The 14519-nt window shown below is 37.6% G+C and overlaps 1 protein-coding gene across 1 annotated transcript in view; it reads left to right on the top strand.

The window, feature by feature from the left end:
• The window catches only part of EBS5 (HCP-like superfamily protein), a 37759-nt gene extending 23608 nt beyond the window's left edge, over window positions 1–14151 (top strand). The window contains exons 3-6 of the mRNA XM_006828358.4: window positions 11492–11707; window positions 11841–12164; window positions 12739–12981; window positions 13552–14151. Coding sequence (XP_006828421.2) covers window positions 11492–11707; window positions 11841–12164; window positions 12739–12981; window positions 13552–13743 — 975 coding nt within the window. The 3' untranslated portion in view covers window positions 13744–14151. The remainder of the gene's footprint in view (window positions 1–11491; window positions 11708–11840; window positions 12165–12738; window positions 12982–13551) is intronic.
• Window positions 14152–14519: the final 368 nt, after the last annotated feature.

Genomic DNA, 14519 nt, shown 5'->3' with positions numbered 1-14519 from the left:
AAATTGATGCCAAAACAGCCATGGTCATCCCTCCAATGCTGGAGGCTTATGCACGGTGAATTAAAGATTAACCAAACTAAGCAAAGTGAATTGCTACACAGGTTATGCTCGAACCTAATGTTACCCCATTACACCCGGTTTCATGCAAGGGGTGCTCTTTAAGTACATTTCCAGGTGGCATGCTGTGCAGAGATTAAGAACTTCTTAGGGGTGCTTTGTCCTCTTTTGCCTTTCCTCATCATGCAGAAAGCATAGCTATTTGTCTGGTTTCTACTCCAGGAAGGATGGCCAATTGGTCTTAGAAGTCATTCTTGTGGCACCTCAACAGGGATGATCAATTACCCATACCATGAGTTTTAAGAGGATCCTCCATCCTCTTGTAAGGTTTCACAGATTTATTTCTGAAGCATTTGGCTTATTATGCGAACAACCATCTTGTTTTGGGCTCTATATGTCCATAATTAGACCTCTTTGGATGATGTCTCTCCCTTTGCATCCTCATAACCTAGGAAAGCCATCTCATTGTACCCCAAATAGATGTGGTGTATGCCCCTCATTTTATTAACTTCAATTTGACTACATCTCTGGAGAGCTATAAGGCCTTTCATTGCTAGACAAACTCCAGCACTGACACCATATTCCCATTTCTTACATCTAGTGTCAAAAATGTGGATTCGGACGCACCCCTGGCCGCCTAGTCTGCTGAGCAGGTGCCTGGTTCCATAAGCGGCTCATCTAGTAAAGTTAGGGTTCTGGGCCCCAGTGAGGGCTTCCAACCAAACCCCTCAAATTGATCTTGGAAATCTTTTTTTTTTTTTTTTTCCCCAGAAATACAAATGAAGACGTTATCTAAGTGCCTGATACATCATACTTCAAGCAAATCTGATATATCAATTTTAAATTTGAAATTGAATTACTTAAGAGTCTAAAAGTAAAAAACGTATAAAAGATCAAAAGATGCCCATTTCCCAAAATCAACATTCTACATTATTCGTTCCTCATTGCTAAGTGCCGAGACTGCCAATAAACAAAAAAATGCTGATTATAAGTTACAAGTCTTGCATAACCAATAAAACTCATCAGTCCAACTCCATAGTCTAACAGTACATCAAATATGATAAATGCAAATTGACAATTGAGTTTCATCATCACTGCCAACAACCTCTCGATCTCCAACACTACTACAGATGCATCTGATGATGATCGTGCCATGCCATCATCAACAGAGTCATCTCCCTTCTCCACATATTCTTCCTCTTCTGTGGTCTCCTGTGAATCTGCCTTCTCCTCCCTCACTCTCCTATATCAAGATTGAGATCTTGTGGTTCTCATGGGGCTTAAATTGACTTCCAATTGCCTTGCGAACTTGGCTGCAAGTCAACTACTCTCCATTGAATACAGTATCATCTCCAGTATCGACCAACCGAATGCATGTATCATCCGTCTCATTGACAATGATGGGGGTTGATGGTATCCCTATCCAGATAATTTTCCTTAAGCTTTTGATTATACTGAATGAAAATGAGGTCATATAGTCTTTCTTACTCAAGCCTGTTGTATCTATTGGATCAAAATTAATTAGTGATTTGGAAACCAAAAAAATAAAAGAACATTTATACAACTAGGAGTTCAGCAGGCCTCAAATTAAATATGCTAAGAGATTGCTATCTCAATGGAAATAAATTGTGCTTGCACCCAGATGATCTGCATGTCAAGCTTAAATTGCGCATAGTGGTCTTCTATAAGTGACTAGCACTTTGCTCGTGATTAACCCACCATGAACCTACATTACAATATTGTATAAAAATAAATAGAGTAGAACTTATATAATTAAAATTAGACATCAAATTAGGCATTAGAAGTTCAACCCAGACTGCTAGAACTAAGTACTCCAATCACCAATTCACCATGAAAAGACAAAATTTAAACTTACCTGGAAAGAGTGCCTTCCTTTGCCTTATTGCCAATTAAGTGCGAAAGTGTCCCAATTGATAATCTATACTTGTCTAACTCCCTTGACAATTGGTCTTGTTCTTCTACACTATGGATGAGTCTCATTAAACACTAATTATCTTCAAAATGGGAGAATTGTGCTTGTCGTTGTATTCAAAATTCTTCCTCATTTCCTCCTTGGCAACCTCCATTGTCTGTTAAATATGACCCATAACCAGCTCCTTCTCGTGGTTAACAAGGCACAAAACCTTAACTAAAGATTCAAATGCCTCGAGGGTGTGAATAACCCCATTCCAAAACTTTTGTGGCAAAACTAGATCAGCTACCATCGTCCCCCTTCTTGTATCGGACTACTTGATTTGAACCCATTCTTTAGATACAAACATCCTTGAGCTTGAGTTTTTGTAGGGCTGAGAATTTTTTGGATGGGGTCTGGATCCGAACCCGAAAAGTATACATGGGATCTAGATTCGGATCCAATCGGATCCAGAATGTCCTTATCCGGATCCAGATCCAAAAACTAGACATGGGATCCAGATGCAAATATGGATTTGATCAGTTCCAAAGAAACATTGGCCATTGCTTGGATTGGGGTTTGAGGTGCTAGAATACTGCATTCGTACATTTTTAGAGATTTTCTTGCCAGGATGCAAGCAAGGGGAAAGTTTGGAGGAGAGAGAATTGAATGAGGAGTGAGAATCTGAGCCCTGATGAGAATCTTTTGGCCCCATATTTCAAAGATGGGGATCTTGGGTAGAGTGAGAAAGTAAGGAAATCTGGTGAAAAAGTTTGAGTCGAGGACAAGAGCAGGAAAATGCAGTGACTTCCATTTCTCCTCCCCCTATTTTATATATGTGTAAACCTTTCAATAGCTGGGCAGCTATAATGAATAGTAATATAGGTGGAATCCCAACTGTTAGATCTTCATCATGTAGTTCGGAATGCATATCACTATATAAATTTTAATTTTTTTTTATAAATCTGATTAAGATGAAATTTTGGGTGTATACACCTAACACTATTGTGCACCATATAAAAATATAAAAACATTATTTTCAATGATTTACAATGACCAAATTACCCCCATCATTTTCAGGGGTATTTCGATCATTTTATATTTTGGAAAATATTTTTATATATTATTTAATTGTGCACCTATTTTTTAGTACACATGTCTAAAATTTCATTATGATCCGATTTCAAGAAAAAATATTAAAATTCATATAGTGATATGCATTCTGAACCACATGATGAAGATCTGACGGCTGGGATTCCACCTATATTACTTTTCATTATAGCTGCCCAGCTATTGTTAGCTTTTTCCTTTATATATATATATATATATATATATATATATATATATGTTTTACATTTATTAATTTATATAAACTAGCTAACCGGTGGCCCAATTTCCTTCCGTCTACCCATTAACTAGAGAGAGAGAGGGGAGCTAGGCTTTATTAGAGAGAGAAAAGGCCTGATATGCATTTTCTCTCATATCTGCATCCATCCATCTTTGTTTAGATTAGGAAGTAACAGAGAAATGGTGTAGAGAGAGAAAGTTCTAGAGAGTGTTTGGTGAGAGAAAGGGGGAAGTGAGGTGTGGAGTGCTCAATTTCTGCTGCACCCCTCCACCATTGGTGCTTAAGTTTCTCTGCAATTTCATCAAATTTCAGTGGTTTTCGCAATGCATTTTGTGATGCTTGAAGAAGGGGTGGAGAGGGGCTCTAATGGCGAGCCTGTGAATTTGAGGAGGAAGAAACCAGTGAAGAAGAGGGACTCTTTGTTCTTCTGAGGCACACCAAGGTGGTGATCACTAGTAATAATTGTACCAAATCTATGTTGGTGGGTCTTCAAGGTGTGGTGAAAATGCCAGTTGGTCTTGGTGGATGGAATTGGCTTGTTCTTAGAACTTCTTACCGATGGCATGGAGGTGAAGTTTTAGAGGAATGCCTTGAGTGTTATTGAAGCCCCACTGGTCACGAATCAGAGAAAAGGCCCGGTATTCTTTATGAAAACCATTTTGGATTATGAACTCACCTAGTATTCTTTATGATAAGCCAAAACCTATGAACTGATAGGGACCCCAAAACTATCGTGATTTTCCCAATAGATATTGGAAACCTAGAGCCCAAACCAGAAACGAGAAAAAGATGGTTTTTTTTTTTTTTTAAAATACAAATGGGGCTTATGCGAAACCAAATGGACTTTGCAAAGAGAGCAGAAAAGGTAAAGTGGTTCTCTTTGGACAGGGTGCATGGGAATTAGAGAGAAAGTCAGAAAGGGAGCCTAAGAAACCAATTGACAACACCCAAAACTGCTTTTGAAAACCACTAAGGAGCTTTCACTTGAAAAAGTTTCCACTTTTCTCAGGTTATATCAATGATCAAGACCATGGCGAGAGAATCATGCACTGCAAAACTGCCATGGGTTTGTTTTTTTTGGGAGGGGGGGGGGGGGGGGGGGGGGGGGTTGTGGAGAGAGTGGCATAGGGTGGAGAAGCGGGGAGAAGAGAGAGAGAGAGATGCACAAAATAGGAGAGTTTGAGGAAATTGGACTGCCAACAGAATTGAAGGGAAATGAAGAAAAGGGTAACCGGTTGCTTCCAGTTGAAAGTGTCGGTGTATGACTTTCAATTGCGAAATCTGAACCATCCAAAAATTGGACGGTTTATACGGCTGCATCCTTAGCTATTGAGGTAAGGATGCAACCATATATAAACTTTTCCCATATATATATATATATATGGGAAAAGTTCATATAGAGCCGAGGCTCTAAACAATCAAATTTGAGCCTACCTCAAAAATTTCACTAGAAGAGGTTGTTTTGATGTCCAAATATCTTCAAATTGATCATTTTGACATCAAGATGCACGGACATGAGAAAAAAATAGATTTCAAGTTTTGGAAATAGTGCATTTTATAACACATTTTTGGATCGTCAATTTTCAAGATTTTCAAGTTTTTATTGATCTGTCGATCTACACTATTTTTTAAGCTTTAAACTTTTTAAATAAATATAAAAATATATTTAAAGGCTATCACAAAGATTTCCCGTATTAAAACCACATTTCTCGACACTATTTGAAGGTAGGCTCTAAATTGATTGTTTAGAGCCTAGGCTTAGGCTCTATACAAACCGCACCCTATAGGTATGTATATATATATATATATATATTTTTTAAATTGGATTGGATCCACCTGTACTCGGATTTTATCCGAATTGCTATTCGGATGCAAATTTTGGATATGGATCTGAATTTTGGATCCAAATCCTGGATCCATACCCAGATTCGGATAGGATCTTAAATTTGGGTTTCAGATCCAAACCGGGGAAATTGTCAACCTTAAGTTTTTGCTCCAAAATAGAACACATTCACGAATAAGAGGTGGCAAATCTAGTCACTTCGGGCCTTACCAGGTCCTTATCAGTGGAATTCCTCATCATAGCCAACACATAGGTGTGGTTGTATATGAATATTGTGAGAGCTTTTGCTTTCCTTATAGTTGAAACCACGACTTTCATCTTGCTTATTGCCTCGAGCATGCGGCCAATACAATGACTTGTGCATGGTGTCCAAAATATGTTTTGCTTCTCTGCCTCCAACATTCTAGCAGCTGCTATATTGGCTGCAGCCATGTTTGTAATCACCTAAACTCAAGGTCTCAAAACGGTTCCGCTCGGCACTAGGCGCCCAAGAGACCTTAGGCCGTATGCCTAGGCCTAAGCGCCCCATTCTGGGCGGCTGTCCCTGGGTGGGTGCCCAGCGCCTAGGGCTGTGGGCCTTTTTTTAATTTTTAAAAGATTCTCAAAAAGAGTAAAGGGGGTAATTTTAACCCTAAAAAAAAAGTTAAATTGATTATGGGGGTTATTTTCAACCCCCAAAAATTAAAAGAACATTTCCATAAGCCTAAATCTTTTAGCTATACTTATTTCTGAGAATCAAAAGTATATTTTGTGGTTTGAAGAAGCATCATGAACTTTTTCTTTTCTCATTGGAATTATTCTTGGGGTACTATTGGGGGTTGGAGAGTTGGAGTCTATGTTATTATGGAACATGGAGAGTTGGAGATTATTACTAATACATAGACTAGACTTGTAACTTTTCTTTTTTTAATTTTGTGTGTTTTGAATTTTGAAATTTTGAATAAGTTTATTCTTAACATCCGATATGTTTGTATTGAAAACGTATGTTACAATAAAAAAAAATGCAATAAATTCCGGAATTGACACAACTATATGCATATATGTGCTTTTGGATAGCACATATATGTATATATCTAAAGAATTTGTACTACAAGGCGCCTGAGGTTTTGGGAGTCCGCCTAGGCGCTGGGTGCCAGGCCGGCTGCCTAGCATTTTTTGAAACATTGTCTAAACTACATGGCTCTCACACACTTCCTTGATGCATATTTCTACCAAATCAAGAATGAAAGATGCATCATGTATCTTGTCTGATGCATCAACAGACCTTAGGAACATTTGCCCCCATTGGACAATTTACCAACAAGTTCATGATGCTCCCGTGCCTTCTACTGGTCTATGTGTCAGACACTATAATGACCTTATATTTACCCCATGCATTCTTACGTGTCTTGAAATAGTCATGGGTGAGTTGCACTCTTTTTTAAGCAAGGCCTCTTTGAGTTGATATTGTGTAGGAACTTTGTATCCTGGCCCATATTGCCCCACTGCTTCCATCATGATCTGGAAACTCTTCAAACTAGTGGCATTGAATGGGATTTCATAGATCCATCTTGCAACATATTTATCAGCCTTTTCTTTTTGTTGTTTTTTGAAGTGGTTTTCTGAGGTTCTTTGTCCCTTAATCGAATCAAAATCTCAAGATCAAGGGATGGAAGTAAGAATTCATAGGCCCCCTTGCTTTAGGTATTCTCTGCCCAATCTCCATGGGCTATTAATAGAGCCCCCTTCTTGAGCATATTCATCTTCTTCTCTTTCTCCCCAAATATCAACTGATCTAGTGATACCATCAAGGTTTTTTTCTGTCGCTTCTTATTTATTTCTGATCTCTGTAACTTCTTTTTTATTTCTGATCCCCTACAGTTGGTCCAATATATCTTTTCTAACATCTGTAGGGATTTGGGTACTTGGGGATGTAATCGCATCTAATACCGGCCAAATGTTTTTTAAATCTATTAATGCTGGCATTGTATTTCTTTTTACAAAATTCGTAACTGAACACAATTCTTGTCTTTAGGATTTTGCGACGAGTCATATTTCCACCCTAGATCAGATTGTTCGTTAAAACTAGAAGAAGACATTCACAACTTCACCGTATCAAATCCTGAAAAACAAAATGAAACTTCATTAAAAATAGAATTGTTGTATATGAAGATTCAAAAAGTCAATAAGAACTACTTTAAATTTATAATTAGAGACATAGCATTACTTTATTATTTATAATTATAGACTTATAGCATTCAAATGATCTGCAAAACTCAAGCAATTGGTCGAGGATAAAACACTTAAGTATTTCATTGAAATTTGAAATATGACAGTTAGGGTATGTTTGACTAGCCCATAATATTTAGATATTTTAATATATTACATGATCTAAATATTCTTTAACACAATATGGTAGAAGCCACGTTTGATGGAACCTAACTGAATCGCATGACATTTGAGCATTACCCCAAAATCAGTATCTTGTGAAAAACAGGTGGTTCTTGAATTTAAAAAGATTTGAGAAAACGCTGACTTGCAGCTTTAAATTTATGTCAGAAAAATTTGTCTCTCTCTCTTGCATCTTATGAGAGCCCAAAATCTATTAATGCTGGCATTGTATTACTTTTTACAAAATTCGCAACTCAGCGCAATTTTTGTCATTGGGATTTTGGGACGAGTCCATATTTCCACCCTAGATCAGATAGTTCGTTAAAACTAGAAGAAGACATCCACAAGTTCACCTAATCAAATCCTGAAAAATAAAATGAAACTTCATTAAGAATAGAATTGTTGTATATGAAGATTCAAAAAACAATAAGAATTACTTTAAATTTATGATTAGAGACATAGCATTACTTTATTATTTATAATTATAGACTTATAGCATTCAAATGATCTGCAAAACTCAAGCAATTGGTCGAGGATAAAACAACAAGTATATCATTGAAATTTGAAATATGACACAGTTAGGGTATGTTTGACTAGCCCATAATATTTAGATATTTTAGTATATTACATGATCTAAATATTCTTTAACACAATATGGTAGAAGCCGCGTTTGATGGAACCTAACTGAATCGCATGACATTTGAGTATTACCCCAAAATCGCAATCTTGTGAAAGAAAGGTGGTACTGGAATTTAAAGAGATTGAGAAAACGCTAACTTGCGGCTTTAAATTTATCCGTCAGAAAAGTTTGTGTCTCTTCCTCTCTTGCATCTTATGAGAGCCCCCCTTCTCTCCCTCTCAATATCTTCCCAGCCTGGTCATTACTTTCTCTCAGCGGAGAGCCTCTCTCTATTGCCATGGCAAACTCCATATGGCCTTTCGCTACTAGGTTGCAATGGAAAATTTTTTTTTGCATGGCCATGAGAAACAAAGCAACTCTGAGCACTCTTGCATCGTCTCTCCCGCTCTTGCAAAGGAACTCTCTTGCACGAGAAATAGAGCAACTATGAGCACTCCGTATTGGGCCGTATAGGGTTTGCAATGGCGAAAGGGTTTTTGGGTCTGATACTCTGATTTTTTTTCTCTCTAAACCTATCAATGGCAAAAGGGGCATTTTGTAGAGAGAAAGTTAGTGTTTGCTCTTTTGAAGATGGTTTGCTTCTTTCTCTTGAACCAAACCTTTCTTTATGCTCCCGTTGAGTCATCACATGAGAGTGTTATTGGAATCTTTCTTTATGCTCTCGTTGAGTCATCACATGAGAGTGTTATTGGAATCTTTCTTTATGCTCCCGTTGAGTCATCACATGAGAGTGTTATTGGATTGGTTGGTGCTCTACATAGATGGAGGGGACTCTAAAAAGAATTGAGCAATAGATTAGTGCCTCTTTCTTGTCAAGATTTTCCACCTCTTCTCTTGCCTTTCTAAGTAATTTTAGGAATACAAGTAGATGGTCAAACATTCACAAGATAGCATGTATCAGGATAATACATGATCCAATGAAATGTCAGCAGTACCTTTATTCAAATTTAAAAAAATCTGAAATTAAAATTCAGTTTCGTCAAACGTGCCCTTGGCAAATCTAGAGAAATAATTAATAATGCACAAAACTGAAAGATTCCCTTCTCAATCAAGAGACAAATTTTAGACCAATAAACTTGAATAAATCCATTTGGAATTTTGGATTAAGTTTATTGACATTTACTAAGATTGGGTTACCCCAATCTCAGTGAAATGCTGTTGAACACAAACAAAAACCCATTCTAGAATATGGGCCACAAAATCAATCATAAATCTAAAAATACAAAAACAAAACCAAACAAGAAAAGAAAGTCACGCATTGGTCATTTTTCAATCAAGAGACAAATATAAGACCAAATGACCAACCAATAGAGTAAAAACAAATCCATTTGGATTAAGTTTTAGATATTTTATTTAGATTGGGTTAAATAAACGCACACCTTGAATATGGGCCACATTTCCAAATATAAACTTGGAAAAGTTACAAGAACAAAAGCTAGACAAGCAAAAAAAATAAAATAAAAATAAAAAACTAAACCACAAATAGAAACCCTAGACAAATAGATTTAAATATACCAACCTTTGAAGATGCATTAGAGTTTGGCTCAAATCATTGATCGCCTAAAGTCTTCTTTCGCAACCAATTCAACCCACAAAAAAGTATAGAGTTGAACACTTCGATTTCACAAGAAAACACTATGATTTCACAAAAATCGTAAAGTTTGAAAAAATATTCAATCTTCAAAAAAATCTGAAAAATCTTTATTTTTTGTCATTTTTCTCTCTCCCAAGGAAAATAAATTGGGTTTTGGGGGGTTGCAATGGCCCCAAAACCCTTTTGGGGGAAATTGGGGGCATTTTTCTGCGCTCTCCTGGGGCACAGGGTGCCTAGGGACCATAAGGCCCAGGCAGCCTGCCTAAGCCCCTTGGTCACCTGCACGGCCAGGCTGCAGAATTTTTGAACCTTGCTTACATCCGCAGCATTACTTCTCTTGACCACCTTTTCTTCACTCTCCCATGACACTCCACTTTCCTATTCTCTACCATTTTCTTCATTACCTTCCTAGCTTACCTCTTGCTCTACTAATTTTCTGAGGTTGCTCTAAAACATTACCTCACTACTTGGATGATGAATTTAATGCTATCAAACGTGCATCCCAAGTTGGCTCTTAAATTGCCCTTTCCATGTTTGTGAAAATATGAACAAAGTAGAGCATCTCACGACCATAAAGCATCTGACTTCCCCGAAGTTACCAACACCATCTGAGATGTGATCCTATTTAAACTGGTTGGAGTACTTCACCAAATAGCCTGATTGGTTAGCAAAAATACCTGTGAAAAAAAAATCTAATTTGACAAGATAAAGGGAAAAATATAATCCCAAATATGCCCCAATTTAATTTCTGTTTTTATTCATCCATGTTTTCCAGAGAATTGGAGGGACCCAACGCCCCCAGTTCATTGATATGATGCTGCAATGTATCCGTGCAAGCCTGACACATTCCAAAGTTTGCGAGTATCTTCTCTCATGTCTTCCATGTGCATATTCATTCTAGATGAAAACATGGTGAATCATTCCTTTTTATCCTTGCCAGGGGCCCTGATATCAGGAAGTTGAAGGCTTCTATTTTGCAGAGCATTGGTAATTATAATATTACCAAGGTAAACAGGCCATAAATATGTGCACATTCTAGCAAGAACTTCGTTCTAGAGATTTTTCAAGTTGGAAAGAGGCACTATCAAACTCCGCCAGGTTTTTTTTTCAACAGAATTTATGGGAAAAGAAACACAAGGGTTCGAAAGACAACTATGGCATGCCTCCCACCTATATGCCATTGTTTCCTAGCAAAATGATTATTGTTATATGTAAAGACATAGGAGCTGTCTATACACTTGGAGTAGCCATTTAAATATAATTCGGACATGACAAAAACTATGTTGTATGAAATGTGATAATGAGGTCAACCACTCTTGCAGCCAGTGCTCACACTGCAGTTTTCTTTAGGAGATATGTGTTTCTCCCTTGGTTAGTAAGTAAAATACTTGAAGATACATGATTTTTCATAAATTTCTCCCTGTTACTCCATATTTACATTTGTTGACTGGGCAACGACAACTGCAATACAACTTAGAGGTGCTGAAGCAGTGCCATTATGTGATGTGGCCCTTATTAGCTACTTGTTATAACAAGCTAACATTTATCTATCACTTCTATTCTTTTATTTGAGCAGAGGTTGTCAAATGGCTCAATTTCTGTTGATAAATTTTTGCCTGAGCTTTTTAAGTTGCTTTTTATTGGTACTTTGAAGAATGATTTGCTTATTCGGGCCGCACGCCATTTACGCAACTCATACTGATATTGCGGCTAGCTTTCCTTTTCAGGCCAGAGAATATTTCGAGAGGGCAGCAAAAAACGATGAACCTAGTGGGCATTATAACTTGGGAGTTCTATATCTTAAAGGCATCGGTGTGAAGAAAGATGTGAGGGTAGCTAGCAGGCATTTCTTAACAGCTGCCAACTTTGGACAACCAAAGGCATTTTACCAATTAGCAAAAATGTTCCAGAAAGGAATAGGCTTCAAAAAGGATCTAGCATTGGTAAGTTCATCTTTTTGTCCTTTCTTCTCTGCACCCACACACACATGCTTCTTTCTGGCATTGTAACATGTTTCTTAATAGTTTCCTCGGTGTCAAACTATGATGTTGATTTTTGGAGTCCTTGTGATAACAGGCAGCGACATTGTACAAAATAGTTGCTGAGCGAGGACCTTGGGGTTCCTTATCTCGTTGGGCTCTTGAAGCATACTTAAAGGGTGAAATTGGTAAAGCGTTACTGTTATACTTGAGAATGGCTGAGCTGGGATATGAGGTGGCACAAAGTAATGCTGCATGGATTCTTGACAAATATGGGGAACGAAGTTTGTGTATTGGGGAGTCAGGATTTTGCACAGCTGCTGAGAGGCATCAGCGTGCACATTCTTTGTGGTGGCATGCTTCAGAGCAGGGTAATGAGCATGCTGCACTTCTCATCGGGGATGCCTACTACTATGGCCGGGTTTGCTCTCTCACACACTAACTTACATGCACACACTGCACAATGCATTCTTTATAGGCCATCCTGATTGTCCTTTGCTCGCTAAAGGTCTCCTAGTACCCTTTGTTTTGGAACCAACATAAACACTGCTCATTTTCTGTTCAATTTGAGCAGATTACCCAAATTTAGAATGCCTTTCCTTATTGTCTCATTAAACATGCATCTCTTTGTGAAATTTCACAATCAGTTCTTAACGATCTAGTTAATTACTTTGTTGGGCCATTCGATCTTTTAATCTGGTCCTGCTGTCCAATAGCAAAATGAATGGGAGATAATAAAGGCTTCCACATGTTAGCACCTGGTTGGTGGTGTTCATTCACCAAAAGGAGCGCAACCTCACTTAGTTGTAATGAGATGGAAAATGTCTCTTAATTCCAGATTGACTGTCAAAAGCTCCTAATCAAATGACCATAGCCTTCTCTTGCACTCTTTAGTAATGGGTATTTAACACTTTGTTACTTGTATTGGAGAAGCAAGAGATTGTCTTTCTAAAAAACTGTTGTAGAGAAGTTTGATTAACTCGTCACTGTTGCAGGGAACTGAAAGGGATTTTGAGCGTGCTGCTGAGGCCTACACGCATGCACATTCTCAATCTAATGCACAGGCTATGTTCAACCTTGGATACATGTATGAACATGGCCAAGGGCTTCCTCTTGATCTTCATTTAGCAAAACGGTACTATGATCAAGCCTTAGAAAACGATCCTGCTGCTAAGCTGCCTGTCACCCTTGCTCTTATGAGCATCTGGATAAGGAAGAACCATGCTGGTAGTTTTATGGTGAGTTTCCCAGCAATTTCTTGGCCTTCTCTTTATCCAAAATTTCAAACGACGTTAGGAAATTCTCTTTTCAAGTGCTTTCGAAAACCTGGCGTCCGAATGTTTTACTTGTGGATTATTTCCATTTCCTATATTTTTTTCTTACTGAATGTAATGATCCTATTCCATCTAGTAAATTCTATCAGCGGTCTTGGAGCATGGAAAGCTCTACAGCTTTTAGCTTTTGATTGAAGTGACCCATAGTTCATTTACGCCGTGGGTAAGTGGGTTAGGTTTCCATGGCTGGCATTTTAGGTCCAAGGAATTTAAAGGTCTTTATGTGACATTCTTAGCTTGGGTAAAGAACCAAATTGATTCATATAAGAAATATGGAAGAAAAGTATGCGTGGTACATTTGTATCTGCAAATGCATCCTACTACCTTATCTTTCACGATAAGTACATATACAGCTCAAACACGTATGCATACGTTTTTATTTTGTAATAAATTGCACATACATAGTTTTCCTTATGATTTCAAGGGGTCACTTACATTTGTTTCTCAAAAGGTCGATCTTTGCTGTGGCTACAGGTTGAAATAATAGATTCACTTCCTGAAATGTATCCCAAATTTGGGGCATGGATTGAGACGAACATCATGGATGAGGGTAATGCGACCATCATTACTCTGTTTATCTGCCTTTTGACAGTCCTCTACCTCAGAGAACGGCAACGACGGCAAGCAGTTGTCCCACCTCCCCCTGCTGATAACGTTGCTGGTTAACATGGTAAATCCATAAGATTAGCATGTTTGCTGTATCCAAATTCATCATACATGATGCATGATATGAGCAAGAGTTAGAGAAGGGCAAATTCCTGTCCCTTAGGCGAGCTCAATGGGGAAATTGTATTCAAGAATCAATCGTAGTGAGAAGATTTTGCACAGTAATTGAATTCCCGGCTAAAAAAATGCAGAAATATTGATGTCAAAATATGCCGTTGTGCCAAACATTTTTAATTTGTGGTGAATGTCTATCGGTATGCAGAAAGTTTATATAAAGTTGACTCCTTACGATGTAGATTTTAGGTGCACCTACAAAAGCCTTCGAGTCTTTGGATATTGGAAAAATATTTAATGATCATCTCGACATTGAGATGAATGTATATGGAGAAAAAAAGATTTCTTGCAGCATATTATCTGGATTGTCCATTCTCACGTGCATATAAATCTGCTTGATTTGAACTAATTTTTAGAGTTTAAAATTTTATAATTAAAGATAAAAATATATTTTAAGAATTTTTTATACTAAAAATTGCAAGGTTTGGAATTGTTTAAAGTTTCAATCTTATGCAAAACCACACCCTTGGTTCATTAGGGGGTCAATCTGGTGATGCTATCTTGAAAATTAGTTCTTTTCGATATTTTTGTGAAGAAATGGCCAATTCATTTTTTTTTCCTAGTTTGTAATCCGGAATTAGTCGAGCAATTTTGGCAGTTTAACCAACTTGAATGAGCCAAACTTAATTAGCTGCCATGGACTTGGATAAAAAAAATTTTTG

Source organism: Amborella trichopoda, chromosome 4 (genome assembly GCF_054954075.1).
Source record: "Amborella trichopoda isolate Santa Cruz 75 chromosome 4, AtrichopodaSantaCruz75HAP2 v2.0, whole genome shotgun sequence".
Classification (NCBI taxonomy): Eukaryota; Viridiplantae; Streptophyta; class Magnoliopsida; order Amborellales; family Amborellaceae; genus Amborella; species Amborella trichopoda.
The sequence above is the reverse complement of the archived record's forward strand: the minus strand, read 5'-3'. Positions and strand labels throughout refer to the sequence as shown.